The sequence below is a fragment of the Puntigrus tetrazona genome, chromosome 21, assembly GCF_018831695.1.
Source record: "Puntigrus tetrazona isolate hp1 chromosome 21, ASM1883169v1, whole genome shotgun sequence".
NCBI lineage: Eukaryota > Metazoa > Chordata > Actinopteri > Cypriniformes > Cyprinidae > Puntigrus > Puntigrus tetrazona.
The window spans coordinates 10,134,847-10,150,601 of NC_056719.1; the positions used below are offsets into that span (position 1 = coordinate 10,134,847).

The following is a 15,755-nucleotide window of genomic DNA, read 5'->3' on the forward strand; positions in this document are numbered from 1 at the left end:
AGGGAGTCCATAACTAAATTTTAAGCTATCTCTTTTTTTTCTGAGTTTAAATATATATATTTTTTTTAATTGAATCTCATCTCTTGACTACCTTGGTCTAGGCAAATGAACTTGATATGATGTTGTTAGAAGTAATGTCGGACGTGAGTGAGACCAGTGGGAAGGAACAGAGAGGAAAAGGGTAAAGAGGTTGTTGTGGGCGGAGCTGTGTGCTAACTGACTGATCAACCAATCACATCCTACCGGCTAACCGAGCACACCGCATCTACCAGCCGTTCAACTTTCGGATCCGCTGCCGCATCCTAGGATAAAGCACCACCGGTCAAAGGAAGCGAACGACCAGCCGCCGACCGCCTAATAAATTAAAAACAACACTGAATCATTCGTGCAATATCAACACTGTATTTCCAAAACTCGTTGTATTAGACAAACAGCTGATTTGCCGACTCCGCAGACTCAGAAAGTTTTTAACGATTATTAAAGACTTCACATTATAATGGACGTGCTTGTGATTGAAAATATTACTGAATACTCAACGTTGTTTCCTGTCCTACTTGTACTACTGCTGTTTGCCTATTGTTAGCGTACACTTCTGTTTAAAATGTACGTTTGTTAAAAACAAGAAAAGAAAAAAAAAGCCTGTTTTCTCGACTGTTTATCCGAAACCGTTCTCTCTATCATATTGTCCACTCGAGCAGGTTCGAAACTTATGCTTGTTTTGATTTAAACCTATGAAAACAGATTCATGTTCTACCAGTCGCTGTCATCTTGCCGCCTGAATAAAAACTCGACTGACTTAGACGCAACGTTTTCATGTCACTCGTTTTTAATTGAGTCTCTTTTAATTTCTACCTCATGTCTCACCCGCTCACGTTATCATCCGGTATAATAGATATGTCCTTTTGGCTTGGTCGCTCATGTGTAAGGTGCCCGACGGATTCGTTTAAAAATTGCACTTTCCGCCTCAACCCTTCATATAAAAACAAAAAGTAAATTCCTGTCACTTTATCGTCTTTTTTTCTTGACTTCTAGTCAAGATGAATGAATTTGTGATGCTCTTTCGAATTACTGTAACCGCTGGGTGTGGTTCATCAGGATGGGTGAGTTAAAAGTGAAGGTAAGTAGCATTTCAAGCTGAATTGTTCAGACTTTTATTCTCCTTGTCACGTTGCACGTTATTGTATGTATCTGTGTGCCGGTAGAGCCTGCTTGACTTGCTTTAGTTTTTCACTGGCGATATTATTAGAACGGTCACATACTGTTCTTGAAGCACTTCATCCTGATAGTCGGTGCAGTTGTTTCATGATGTCCGTCAAGTGTTTATAAAGTGTGATTTTTACCTCTTCTCCTCAGAGCCTTTCAGTAAAGTCTGCACTCTGCTGTCATCTATAATCATCTCTTTCAACAGGTGGAACGGTTTTACGCTTCTTAAAATGTTTCTTCCCTTTCTTGTGCTACATGCCTCATTTGTACTTCAGTCCCCAGCTTATAACTTCTCGTACATGTGTTTCTAATAGATGTAGAAAATGTGAGAAATTCTTTCCTTGAATTGGTAGCATCACGCTTGGCATTTCTAATGATCATTTAAAGATTGAACCCAAAATAAGTAATGCCATAATGAGGTAACTTCCAGGAAATGGCATTCCTAAATTTCAGGCTAGTGAAAGTGAAATCTAATCAGAAGGACAATATAACAGAAATGTTGGCTCATATGTAGACTTTAGGGTGTTTGTGTGTTCCTGTGATTTAATATCGGTATATTTAGATGCTTAAATTCGTCTCGATCATAATATTTAAGTTATGTAAAGACTATTTTTATTAAATTTGTGTAAAATAGAATTACGTTTGACTAATGAATTGTTGAACTGATCACCATTCTTTTAACGTTGCTGTAGGTCTGTATATAAATTACAATTTTACATTTTGAATTGCAGCTATTCAGGCTTTAGCATTCATACTGCTGCTACAGTCACGTCTGTAAAACATTTATTTATCACTTCTCTGAATATTGTGGCGCAAGGTTGTAATTGTAAGGAGGTAAAATATATTTTAAGTTGTTTGCTTTTTGTCCTAGATATTTATAGCACGCATGGTAGTCTACTGTTTCCCGAGAATGACCCATATAAAAATTAACATAAGATTATTTGATTTCAGTCTGGCAAAGAATTTCATACAGTAGTACGTGAAGCCTTGAGTTTGAATCAAATGTGCAGTTGTGTAGGGTTAGGGTTAGTTTTTCTGGTCTATCAGTACACAGTTTTTTTTTTAAATTTATCTTTTTCTCTTTTNAATGCAATAAATACAATGTTTAGTAGCTTACAATGTAAATAACTTTCATCAGGTGTTTCATATTTTGATTTAATGCCCATTTCCATGTATGTGTTTCTCATATTTGTTTGTGAATAAAGGCAACGTGATGGTTATTCAATCATTTTCCTGTGTCGTGAATTTGTTTACCTCATTGCACAGTTACTTTCTGCAGTTCTTCAGTCCTCCCTACCCGCATGTTCCCCGAACACACACACACACACACACACACACACACACACACACACACACACACACACACACGGTCAAGTAAATGACCATTGAAATTACCAATAAAAGTCAATAAAAGCGCCCTCCGCTGCCTGAAAAGAAATCCTGCATCCATCATAGCATTTCAAGAAAGAGCCCCAGCGGATGTAGGCGTCACGTACGGCGTCACGTACTGTAGGAGCACGCGGATCCTGTTTTAGTTTGGCGCGCTTTGCGTTTGAATTTAAACAGCGTTCAGCCGCTCCAGTCAGCTATTTTACGTACGTGAGTATAAACTTTTAACTAACAAAGTTACTTTTACGTATGAGTGATTAGCCTACGGTTATTTAATGTAAGGTTATTTAACTGGAGCTGTAGAACATTACAATTAGTAGATATTATTTTAATATTAAGCACGGATGCCACGTAAGAAAAATTCTTCTAAAAAAAATCGACTTACTATTTACGGATGTCGAAATTATGATTTACTAACACGCTAATTTTAAAAGCAAACTCTGTTCCTTTTTTGCAGTTCAAACAATGAATTCAGAACCAAGAACCTATATTTGACCTTTTTAAATAATCAATGTACCTCAGAACTGAAGGGCAAAAAAAATTTTATTTTATTATTTTCTGTATCGGGATTTTATTGTAATACACGCCAAATCGTTAATTTCTTTAAAAACACTATTTGTTTTGTTTTTTTGTCTTTTTTTAGGGATGAATTGTTTGTAGTGTTATAAAAATGATACTACCGTCAGTAACGTTGATGTCAGGAGTGCAAATGCCACTGTTGGGTTTGGGCACATACAAGCTCCAGGACAATGAGCAGCTGAAACGGTCTGTCAGTTCTGCACTTGAGGCCGGATACAGAGCTTTTGACACAGGTGCAGTTTACGGAAATGAGGCACATCTAGGGCAAGTCCTCAAAGAGCTGCTGCCCAAGTATGGCCTTGGCCGTGAAGACGTGTTCATTATCAGCAAGCTTGCCCCGTTAGACCATGGGCCGAGGGCAAAGGAAGGCTGCCTGAGGAGTCTGGAGCAACTAGACTGTGAATACATTGACCTCTATCTAGTGCACTGGCCTGGGGTGGAGGGTTTTGACCCAGGGGATTCTCGTCATTCAGAGTATCGAGCGCAAAGCTGGGCAGCCCTAGAGGAGTTCCATGCCAGCGGGCGATTTAAGGCCATAGGGGTTTCAAACTACACTGCAAAGCACATTAGGGAGCTGCTCGTGAGTTGCCGCGTTCCCCCAGCGGTCCTCCAGATTGAGTGTCAACCCAAGCTGATCCAGAGGGAACTGAGGGAATTATGTATGGAGACAGGCATCCACTTCCAGGCCTACTCTTCGCTGGGTAAAGGAGCTCTTCTGAGGGAGCCCGAGGTAATGGATATAGTGAGGAGCTGTGGTCGGACCCCTGCCCAGGTTCTCCTGAGGTGGGCTGTGCAGCAAGGCATCTCGGTTCTGCCTCGCTCCTCGCAGCCCTGCAGAGTGCAGGAGAACGCACAGGTGTTTGACTTCCAGCTAAGTGAGATGGATATAACGAGGCTGGACGCCTTGAACTGTGGAACCAGGTTTTGTAAACGAGACTCTAGCATAATAGCATAAGCCTGAAAATTATCATTGTAAATAGATTCAATGCCATGCTTGTTTTAGTATTAAATGTAAATAAAATTGCGTTTGAATCCGCCTTTGAGAGCGTGAATTATAATTTTTTTGTCAGAATTATAATGAAATTTTATGCACGGATAACCATTTTACGACAAGGTTATTTGGGTGACTCACCAAAAATTAATATTTGTTAAATGAAGATCAATGCAAAGCGTTACCTTTCTTTATCGCGGACACAAATAACGTAACACTAAACTCAGCCAGAAAATCGTTTTATTTTGAACACAAAATGATAGAAAAAAGATTAAAAACTTGTGATTGTTTTAAAAAGTTTTCAAGCAGTTCATCCGTTATTCAATCTATGTCAACAAGTATAAATATGTACAAGGAGCTTGAAAAAGGAGTGAAAGTATTGTCAAGGCTGATACAGAAACAGAACTTGTGTTGCTCATCTGTACGTTTGGCAGAAATTGAAGGTTGTTTTACATAAAAGACCAGCAGATGGAATACAAACAGAAATCCAATAGAGACTACAGACGACTCTACAATCGAGAAATATGTACACGAAAGGCAGTGAAGAATTGTTTTTCCTGGTGACATATCCAAGTGTAGCCAGCATAAAAGAGATGGCAGAACAACTGATCTCATCCACTCTTACTAGTTATTCACCACAACAGTTTGGCATTAAAAAAACAAACAAACCTGAGATGCAGCAACAAATGAACTGAAATAACTTTACCCGTATTATTGTTACCATCACTAACCTGTACTTCACAACTTACTTTATCCATTATCACAGTCCTTGAATTATATTTACATCTCGCAAGCAACCGCTCCAGCCTTCAGTACAACAAAACGCACATCTATATATCCATCTATAAAATACATCATAAAACACATTTCTTTGTCAAATATGAATTTAATACATATCAAATAAATAGTTTTTGATAGAGTTTCCTTTTTTGAATCAGTATTTAGAAAGATTGTCTGATGAACTGTAAGATTTTAGAAGAGATTGTCCCTCTTGAGATTGTCAAATTAAACTAACACTGACAATTCCTTTAATCAAAAGTACGTTATTGCAGTGGTTTTACCATTCTCTCAGATTGGTTTTGTACTAGCTCGAGCACGTTGATTGACAAAAAAAGGCCATGATGGTGATCAGACCAGCCTTCATCTGAGTGCAGCTCTCTCCGGTAACTGTTATTGACGGTGACTCTTTCATTCTCTGCCCTCCTCTTCGTTGGGACTCCAGAGGAACGAGAACCATCCTCGGTAGGTCTGCTTGTGGCTGTTCGCTCTTTTGACCTCCTAGGACCAACGAAACACCTTAATACTAGGTTTACGATCTATCGGAAATGCATTCGGTGGACTATATAGCAAGCTCACCCCTTTGTCGAGCCACGTGTCAAATTCATCGCTCATCCTCCTCAGCTGTCGCCCGTACTTCTTCGCTTTCCACAGAGCAGCTGGAGCCGATTGAGAACGGCCTCTGAACGGAAGCCCATCTCCCGTTCCTCCGTTCTCCTCCACCAATGCTCCATCCTGGGGCTCTGCTTCCTGCCAGCGGCTGACCGTATACACCTGAGACTCTGAATAGAGCCGCACACGCCCTGCAAAAGCACGTCGTCAAACCATAACAGAAACGTTCGTCAAATCTAGGTCAATCTGTGACACGTAACCTGAAATGCTGACCTGTTTAAAGGCTAGAAGTGTGCTTCTCTAAAGTTCTCACCTTGGGGAGAAATGTTCGGCAAGGTTTGATCCTGATGTTGTCCGTGGTTTTTGATTGTCTCTTCTCTTCCTGTCTTTTTGTCATTCCTGGTGCTGGAATCACCTTGATGGTCATGCAACGTGTTATCCATTGTAAGAGCTGGCGATAGCAGATTAGTATATTAATATTGCAATTTAAATGGGATAAAACAATTAATCATCTAATATTATTTGGTATTAAATTATCAGCTTTGACTGTTAGATGAATTTCTGAAAATTTAATAGCATTGGCTGGCTTTCCTAAATCCATACCTGTGGATCTGGACGAATTCCAGGACAATAGATATGAATGTGCTCGTCTCAGCTGTCAGTGGCACTAGATGCTATTCCTTCTTCTCTCCGGTACGATTAAGAGTAGCTTCTCCAGTTCTCAACATATATTGATTGCCTCATGGCATGTGACACACCCAAACAACAACAATAGCTGCAATTGCTACTTTATATAAGTTTCATATTTCTAAGGTCGAGTCGTGCTCATCTGAAAACGTCGTCGGCCAAAAATAATGGAAAAAAGATCCCGTTTTTCGTGACATTTAGTCGAAGTGATTGTCTTCTCGCCGCAAACGGTAGCAGTGGCAAATTTCCAGTCCGGTTGTTGTTATCACTACCGTGTGTATGATCTCATTTCGGCTCGGATATTGTTGTTGTCCGTGGCCGTTTACAGTAGCTCTCCGCTCTCGGCCAATCAGGAGGTTCGCGGCTTCTTCGAGCGGCCAATCGGAGCCCGCTGCTAGGGTGTTTTGGCGCTCTCTGATCCAACGTCACTGTTGCGATAGGGTTTCGCGAGCCTTTACTGTCCCGTGACTTGTTTACCTCATCCGGGCCCCAGTCTCGCGGAAGAGGACCCAGCCGCCGCCGCTGCCGCCGCCGCGAGAGAGAATTTGCAAAAGAAACACTTCGTTTAACTTTGTTTGCATGGAGTGAAGTTCAAAACAGTGCAATTTGTATGTTGTTGCTCTCCGTGCAGCAGTTTTTGTACAGAGAGTATATGCTTTATTCAATTATAATTTAAATAAATGTATTAAGGAGAGTACTAGTTATTATATTTTACCCCGAATGGTTTTGCCTTTATTAGAATGGCTTAATTGAAAATGAAAAATTATTTAGAACGTATTAATTGATATTTTTGGCGTTATGTTCAAGAATTGCGGTCGCGGCGTGCAATTTCTCAGTTTGAACTGTAGATGGCGGGAGAGATCTTTTTGAGTTAACAGGAGCTGGTTTTTTTCTTTGCTTATGACTCATACCTGCAGAACACATAAATATATAGGTTAATAAAACCCATTAGTGTGCAATTTGCGGCTTGTGTTACATATTCCTGATATAATCTTTACTAAGTATGTAACGTTAATGGAAGTCTGTGTCTCCTGTGTGCATGCAGTTCATTTTCATTTTGTAGCTATATTAAGAAATTCCTGCAGGCACAAAGTTGCTTGATAATAATAATGTTATTCCTGTCAGAGATATATGACATGAATGCTCATTTTTTGTGAGTTGGATATTCACATTTGAATCTGTCGTTGTTTCTTATTGTGAACGGCAGAATATTGCTCCTTATAAACGCAAACACACGTGCAAACGAGCAGAGAAATGTTTGCCAACTGAATTTGTAAACGAAACCTTGCATTAAATAAAAAAAGATGGAAAATTATTTAGTTGACCACTGTCAGTATCTTTTGTGGACACATGTTTGAGGTCCATGCAGGGTGATAAAAATGAAGGGTCCTTACAACTGTTTATTAGGCCTATATTGTTTATACTGTTACCATTGCTGTGACAAATACCAGGCCTTAGCTTGTACCAGGCCTTAGCTTGGCCAAGCTGGTCCAGCCAGGGGTGGCTTAAAAGTTTAAAAGTACCCAACAGCCTATAAAATCAGCCCCACGGGGAGAATGAGAAACCAGCTAAAACCAGTAGCCTAAAATCCAGTTTAAGATGGATTACGTTTTTCTTTCTTTCTTTTTCCCATCACGGGAATTTAATTCCACATCCGGCATAGACTTTGCCTTCAGGTAATTTTCTACAACGTAAAAAACAAACAAACAGATAAGTGCAGAAATGGCGTTCTTCAAATCTCCCTCCTTATTCTTAAACCCCAGGAAGATGGTTTCGATAGGCAATTAAAACTTTGAGGGAGAAAATATAGGCCGCTGCTGTCATCCCCTACCTAACCCGATTCAACAAACCTGCTGCTCACCTTAGGACCGCTTCAGTTATTGTTTGCTAAGTGTCATTATTGAATCAGTGCCACCAGCAGGGGTCAGAGGGTGCACAATTGATTTAGCCCTTCCGTCGTGCACGTGCTTTTTACACTCTAGCCAACGTAATTAGCATTTCTAATATGCCTATGCTACATCAGTGCCAGTTTGATGAATTATCGTCCAGCGTTGGCTTGCTCTGCCTGCTAGCGACAAACCTGCAAACGCGTTATAACGAAATGTCCCCTCCCCTCTTTCTGCGGTCCGCGCTGCTGAAAAACCGCCGAGTTTCGCGCCCTGTCTCGGTTTTCTGCTCAATCCCATTCGCCGAGAAAAAAAAGAGAAACGGTTCATTTCCATATTACCTTTTCCAACATACTCCGCCCGTCTCCTCTCCTCCATCCGCATGGCGAGGCTGATGCTGATGCGAGCGTATAGTTAGCATCTTCTCATTCACTCCCTCTGGCTCCACACGTCCATGTGCGGCTCTCATCATTCTCCTAACACGCTTCCCTTTCTCTTTCAACTCCATTGTATAATATATTCTCTCTTTTTTAATACAAAGCCTATTTTTTCAGCTCTCCCTCTCCACCCTCTAAAATTCCATTGATGAACGCTTTTATTTTATTTCATTTAGTGTCGGGGGTTATGTGAATGGGCTGCAGCTGGTGTTACCAAACGTCTCGCTGATCTTTCGTCAGTCACCTTTTTCGCTCGAATTCGGTTTTAAGTCACGTCCCGCCTCGAACGCGAGACGCTCTCGTGTCTCGCCGCGAGATACGGTTTCTCGAATCGGCCTCGCCTCGAGTCTACAACTTGATTGGATTGAGCGCGTTTGTGTTAGTTGTTTTCATTGTCTGAACTGTCAAATCAAGAACGGCACCGCTGTACGGCTCGCGCGCACCGCCGCTGCTCCGTGGAGACTTGAGCCGCGCGCGCACCGAACGCGTTCACTGTGAATTAAACCGAACTACAGAAGAGCAAGTCCACAGCGAGTACGCCGGAATCCACAAGCCGTCTTTGTAAGTACGAATTTACTCACCGCACTACGTTACGATGCGACTAACGCAGCATTATTCACTGTAGCCGACCAGTCGCGAGGTTTAATATACACAAACCTAGCGAATCGATTGCAACAAATGAGTAACAGACCGCAGCCTCCATGTTTTCAGGTTACTGACGATTCTACGAAAAGAAAACATCACGTTCAGACATCCCAAACGCATACAATAACACACAGGCATTCCTCGTTTAAACGTATGTAATTTTTTTTTCAGGCGCAAAGTTGCTTGTCAGATTTCCCTCAGCCTATACAGGAGCCGCTCAACAAAATGAACCTCTGTTAACGCACGTCTGTCTGTCAGAGCAGGTAAGATTGACTTTACTCATGCGGGCTACTGAAACTGTTCGCGTTAGTTCTTTAGGCATATAGCTGTATTTTATTTATGAAATGTTTCGCTCTGGCCCCGCGTAACTAGTAGCGAGCGCCACATAGTTTTCATACTGGCTGTGAATACTTAGCAGGCACAGTTCTCATGGAAACGCTCTCCTACTCTCACTACAGAGGCAGCCCACCTGTTTCAGATAAACATAGAATGTGATACGCCAGTATGCTGTGGTATGTAGGGAAACCCTCAGCTTCCAGATGCACCGACTTCAGATCAAAAACTATACCCATGCGGTAAAAACAAAAAACAACAAAAAAAAAAAATTTCCTCTGCATCGTGCAGGTTTATTTCTTTCCCGTATTGTTCGTGTGATGCGTAAAAAAAAAAAAAAAAACCTCAGGCTGATTTTGGCATGTTTTTCGTCTCTTTTGGAGAGGAGTGTGCTGCTTTTTGCTTTTAGGTATTCTACTTTAAGGCATCATTCAAAAATAATAATATATAAAAAATAAATACTCTGTCATTCGTTCCTCCTACCGTTCCTAACTTGTATTCTCTTCCTAACTTGAGTTCTCAAGATGATGTTTTAATCTTTACATAAACGTAAAGATTTTTTTTGGACCCAGTTGACTTTAATTGTATGAACAATTAAAACAATTAAAATGACCATATGTTTATAACAACATGCTCTTTCTTTTTTGGCGTTATTGGTTCCATGTAGAACCTTTTATTTTACCATAGGTTCTTTGGCAAAGGTTTTTCACAATAAGAAAAAATGTTTTGTTTTTTTTTTGTTTGTTTTTTAAGAACTATTCACCGAAGGTTCTTTTGGGAACCTTAAATGGTCGGCATCAAGTAAACAATGAATTTTTAATTTTTAATAATATAACAGATGGTCATTTTGACCAAACAAGACACATTTGACAGACCTGCTCTCATATGACACAATATCCTCACTGGGGAAATCAATTATGGCTATAATTTGGTTTCTTATATAATTATACTGCATCAAAACAGACTGTAGGCAAATGATACTCCTGCAGCTTGCATTTTAAATCACTCCCGTCCGTTTTCACTTCAGCTGATGGCATGAAATAGGCTGAAGTATCTATTTTTACGCCTGAATCATATAGTATGTCATTAGCGATGCCTGCGGTGTATACATCATGTGATCATTAGTGCCACATGTATAACGTTTGCTAAAGGCTTAATTTAGTTTTGTTCCCGCAATTCGTAGTCTAGCCTGGCTGATGCCGTGTAGTTGTAAACTGCTGTGTGTTCTCCTCTTGGTTTCACTGGCATTATTTCTTCTCCCCTAATGCCTGGAACCATTACTCACAGCTTGAGCTAATCTTAATGTTTCTGGCGAACTGAAAATAATCCCACTCTTGCTAAAGGCGGAATTCAGAAAGTGGTTTGTTTCCACCGCCGCTGCTTCTTTCATTATGTACCGTGTCGGAATATTTGTGCATCCTCTTGCTCTGAAAGCTCCGGAAGACGCGAATTATGTCGGCCAAGATTTAGAAACCCAATTTCGTTACAAGCATGAGTTTCCATAGGATTGTAAAGCCGGTCGGCCTGTCCAGGAAGCTCCATATGTGGCATGAGAAGTACGGGTATAACCGTGCCCAAAACATCCAGAAAATTGGAGGTTTAAACCTTTTTTTTTTCCATTGTGCAGGCTTAAGGTTCTGTTTCTAAACCTGAGGTTCTTTCGGTGCACTTGTGTTTATGTCTGCCGGTTCTTTATGTGTGATCCCTTTAGTATCACCCTCCTCAGTAAGAATCCATTGCTGTTCTTCTCGCCTCCACTTGCAGCTCAACCACCATTATTAACGCAGAGCCAGGGGCCCAGCACTAAAGCCTTCATATTTCACCCCTAGTCCACAGATCGCCTGCCCTTGCAAATTGTTAGCACTGTAAAATTCAGCCAAGCGAACCATTAAAATATCTCGCCCTTCTCGAGTCTCTGCACAGTTGAGGTAAGCAAGCTCTGTCAAGCCATGTTATGGATAATATAAATACGCAGGCTTATTAGGAGATGTTCTTTGAGCTTTTACGCAGTGCGACTGATTTGTTTTGCGTAAAGATCTATGCTCAGCTACTTTCTGTCTGTACGGGAAACTGCGGTCCCGTTTTCGCCTGGTAGGAAAGGGGTCAGAAGTAAACTCCCACTGCTGTGATCGACAGGTCGTGGCGTTCGCAGATGGACGATGCTGCGATTTTGGTTAAAAATGCATAAATACTCATATCAAAAGATCTGTTTAAAAGACAAAGCGACAGCGATCGCGTAATGAAAACGCATTCACTCTTGTGTGTTGCAAGATCCAATGTAGCCTAGTCGGCACAGCGTCGTCTTTTCGTTTCGTCCTTTTTGAAAATGTCGCCTTGTTTGTAAACGCATCTACCGTGAAATGAAACGAATACTTTAATAGACACTTATGTGGTCGAATCAGTTTGTACAGACACAAAAGTGAGACGCATTGTAAGAAATACGCACCGAACACAAAAGCACCAGAACAAACGATTCTAGCTTGACTTCGTTGGACCAAACCACAGTTGTCTTTTTGTTTCTTTGCTCAACTTCAAGCAAATGTAGTGCAAATAATAGCATGTTTTTCTTTGAAAATGTATTATAGTTCACATTCATGCTAAATGCAATTAGTTGAACAAAACTGGTTTATTTGACCCATCTTTATATGCCATTTCATAATTATCTTTTAAATATGGTTAACGTGTCGAATGTACACTGTACAAAGCGGAAATGTAATTGTTACCTTTAAGAGACACTTTTACCTCATTTAACCCAGAATTATTAAATAACGTATTTAGATCGATTCACTGATTCATTTCAGTGATATATTTTAAATAAAACTAATTAATTTAAATGCTAAAAAAACAATACACTTAACTGCCATTTTGTGTAGTTATTTTAAATATAACATTTTGAGCACACTTCTTTCTCACAATGTTTGAGTTGCACACATTTATAATGAACATTTCTGGCCAACTTGAATTATTTTCCCCGAGCCCTGCCTGGAATTGTCTTATATGGAAACTATGCATGCGATATTGCCTTTGAATTTGGTTAAAGTGAGGTATCTTAAGAGGGAGCATAATTAAGATGACTATCTTCTGGAACAACCTTCGCATGCATGCGATGCCTTAAACTGCTTCCTTTACATGCACCCCACTAGGTTTTGGATCAGTGCTCATGTGTAATTTGGCCATATGGCGGGAATCGAATGACCCTTCCCTCTACAACTAATGCAAACTTGCTTCCTTTTGCTACCTTCATGTCATGATCAAAAGAAATGTCTGAAGATTCGAAAAAAAGGGTTGACGCTGAAAAAGCTGTGAAGTGTAAAATATTCCTAAGAACCTGTGGCCATGTAGAAAATGTGTACCTGAAGATAACAGAACGCCAATCCCCCGTCCAAGTAAAATCACTACAACAACAACCCTCAAAGTGGTTGAAGAGAACAGTATGGCAAGAACGAATGAGTACACTTATCTTTCGGCAAGGCACAAAGAGGTGACCTGGGGAAAAAATCAAGGGGGAAACCAGAGCTCTCCAAAAGAACACTCTCATCTGTTTCAAATTGTTGATGCCAAAACGTTTGGCAAAAGCGAAATACGGGGTTCCAACTAAAGATCGTCATCCCAGTCATGTAGCATTTCCTGGCTGTGCTAAACAGGACTTGTAGCTTTCAGGAGGACACTGATTTCTGGATTTCACCACTAGTTATTTACCAAAGAATAACAGGGAATTGGTTTAGGGTTAGAAGCTTGAAGTTAAGGCAGTGGCTAAATTAAAGCTGAAGTGTACATTTTCTATACTACTAACTGAATCAAAACTGCAATCAAAGCTAAAAAACAAAACAAATTTATATTAAGGTTTATATTCATTTAAAAAGAGGTGTGTTTTATATTTAATTATATATGTTGCTTGTATTAAACTAGCCATTTATCTCCTTCACATTATAAATAAAATACACTTTTTATGTTTTTATTTGTATTAATTTATGTTTTTGTATTTCGTTTTTGAATGTATATTTATGCGCTTAATATTCTATAAATAATATAATTATTTACAATATCATTTTTAATGCTTTTCCACCACTGTAGTCAGAATCATGCTTTTCTGCCCTTCAAATCTCCAATTGCCTAATTTAATTTATACAATTAGCCTTATGCAACCCAAGACCTCCATCAGCTCTAATAATTGCTGTTTGTAAGTGTCTCTGCTAATGCAGCCAGATAATTCTAGATGTGGGGAAAATGCCTTTGATCTACCTCTTTGTTTTCAAGGTGCCTGCCTTCATGCAGGAAGTTCAATTTAGATTTAATATCAGCGTGCTGTTTTGCTTCTAGCATTTTTGACGCAGGGAATGGGGTTGTAGGGTGTCTCTACAGAGACACTGATGATGGCTCCTCTGGGTTTCAGTAATTTATTTGCATTTTGAAGCCTTATGCTTTCTCTTCCTTTCTCTCCTTCTGCTTTCTCCCTCTGTCCTTCCGTTCTACTCATTTCCTCGTTCTGTTAATAATCATGGTTCTGAATGTATATTTTAAGAAAACCTGCTTCTTGTCACTTGACTGTGATGTTTGTGTTTGTACATCCTGTAATAAATGCCAAAACTGGGTAATTATATAATAACATTAATCAAATACAGTTTGACTCGTTGGGACTTTGGGAGATACCCAAAACAAACATTGCAGAGAGCTCTCCTATAATTGCGAACTAGTTATTGTGCTCCAATTCATCAAAAACTTATGCAGTTAGATTTTTCACACAATCAAATGCATGCCTCCGCACTATTTATATCTACTGCATATGGCCTTTTATCATTCAACTTTTAGTGCATTTTGAAATACCTTTCCCAATTGCTAAATGCATGTTGGCCAGATTTACGCCAAGCCCATAATTTCATTACAATATCGGGGGATTCATTTGAAATTATACACATTTTACAATCTATTTTATGCAATATACTTGGAGATGTGCAACAATGGCAAATTGTAATGAGATCTTTTGCTCTAGTTGCTGTCCATGGTGCTGAATCCACATTAAAGGAAAAATTCTCATTGGAACAGATTTGGAGAAATATAGCATTACATCATTTGCTCAGCGATGAGTCCGCTGCAGTGAATGGGTGCCGTCGAATGTAGGTCCAAACAGCTGATAAATACATCACAATAACTCCAATCCTTCAATTAACATTTCGATTAGTGATCAAGTCTATCTCCTGTTCTCCTCTCATATCAAAATCTATCAATATATTTCTTTAGAACTTTTGACTGTTTTTATGTTGATGCAGTGCTTGATCTCTGCATATCTCTCCCCTGATTCATACCATATGGCTCTTTAATATAGCCGGAAGCAATGGTTTGAAGTTAAAAATCCCACAATGATGAATGTATTTATTGCGTTCACACAGCTTGTTGCTCACTAGACATTAATTGATGGGCTGGAATATTGTGATGTTGTTGTTTTTTTCGTGTCATCTCACATTCATTCTGACTGCATTCATTCACTTACGGAGGATCCATTGGCGAAAAAGTCATGTAATGCCAAATATAGGTCTTGCAAATGCTTACAAATCTGTGCGAGGAAACAAACTACAATATACATCTCAGATCGCTTGAGTGTGAGTAAATGTTTTTCATGTTTTTGATGATCTGTTTCTTGCAGATTTGCAGACATTTTTGTCTGGGTTTGTTGATCTCGCCTCAAAGCTCGTTGGGCCTTGTGTAACTGTTGCAACAGGCTGACGTGAGATGATTTTAAATGATAGGTAAATTCCTCATATGAGACATGTCGGTCAAAATACTGGCTGCAGGCCTGTTTTACACTGGGTCGTGTGAACATGGGAACTGAGGAGGCCATTGATTCCCACCTCCAGATTAAGGAGTGCAAATGAAATCTAAATTCTTCAAATCCACCACTGTTTCAGACTTTGCAGAATAATCACTGTGAAATTGTTTCTTATCACTTAATTTTCATTCTGTCCTCCTCTCTATTCCCAAGAAGGCACGCTAAAGGTTTCCAGATGGAATACCGTGCTTTTTGAGCTCCCCTGTCTATTCCACATCGTGAATGTAAATTAGGAGGTGAAACATGTTGACGGACTCTCCACCCGTTCCCTTCTCCTCTGTCACGGTCAGCGGTGCTGGAATGATGGGAAAATGTTCACACTTGACTAGGCAACTTCAATGGGTTTTCTCACAGCTCCTGATAAGTACTACAGAAGACTTCACATCACAGCA

At 39.9% G+C, this 15,755-nt stretch overlaps 3 protein-coding genes across 5 annotated transcripts in view; 2 read left to right on the forward strand and 1 right to left on the reverse strand.

The window, feature by feature from the left end:
* The first annotated feature begins 2,599 nt into the window (after window positions 1-2,599).
* LOC122326477 (uncharacterized oxidoreductase YtbE-like) lies at window positions 2,600-4,208 on the forward strand. 2 transcript variants are annotated; one of them, XM_043221388.1, is made up of 2 exons: window positions 2,600-2,802; window positions 3,236-4,208. In XM_043221388.1, the coding sequence occupies exon 2, from the start codon at window positions 3,263-3,265 to the stop codon at window positions 4,124-4,126; it is 864 nt and encodes a 287-aa protein (XP_043077323.1). In that variant the 5' UTR covers window positions 2,600-2,802; window positions 3,236-3,262; the 3' UTR covers window positions 4,127-4,208. The 2 variants fall into 2 exon arrangements, with proteins under 2 accessions (XP_043077323.1, XP_043077322.1); XM_043221387.1 differs by having other exon boundaries at window positions 2,602-2,798.
* A 177-nt stretch (window positions 4,209-4,385) lies between these two features.
* On the reverse strand, window positions 4,386-6,662 carry LOC122326478 (bcl2-associated agonist of cell death-like). 2 transcript variants are annotated; one of them, XM_043221389.1, is made up of 4 exons: window positions 6,155-6,662; window positions 5,865-6,002; window positions 5,519-5,742; window positions 4,386-5,440 (listed from the first exon to the last, which is right to left on the reverse strand). In XM_043221389.1, exons 2-4 carry the CDS (start codon window positions 5,992-5,994, stop codon window positions 5,351-5,353), a joined length of 444 nt encoding a protein of 147 aa, XP_043077324.1. In that variant the 5' UTR covers window positions 5,995-6,002; window positions 6,155-6,662; the 3' UTR covers window positions 4,386-5,350. The 2 variants fall into 2 exon arrangements, with proteins under 2 accessions (XP_043077324.1, XP_043077325.1); XM_043221390.1 differs by having other exon boundaries at window positions 4,386-5,437; window positions 6,155-6,660.
* A 1,093-nt stretch (window positions 6,663-7,755) lies between these two features.
* Window positions 7,756-15,755, forward strand: part of LOC122326479 (sodium/calcium exchanger 3-like) — a 40,031-nt gene continuing 32,031 nt past the window's right edge. Inside the window, exons 1-2 of the mRNA XM_043221391.1 lie at window positions 7,756-9,122; window positions 9,378-9,469. The gene's annotated coding sequence lies outside the window, so the exon portion shown is untranslated. The remainder of the gene's footprint in view (window positions 9,123-9,377; window positions 9,470-15,755) is intronic.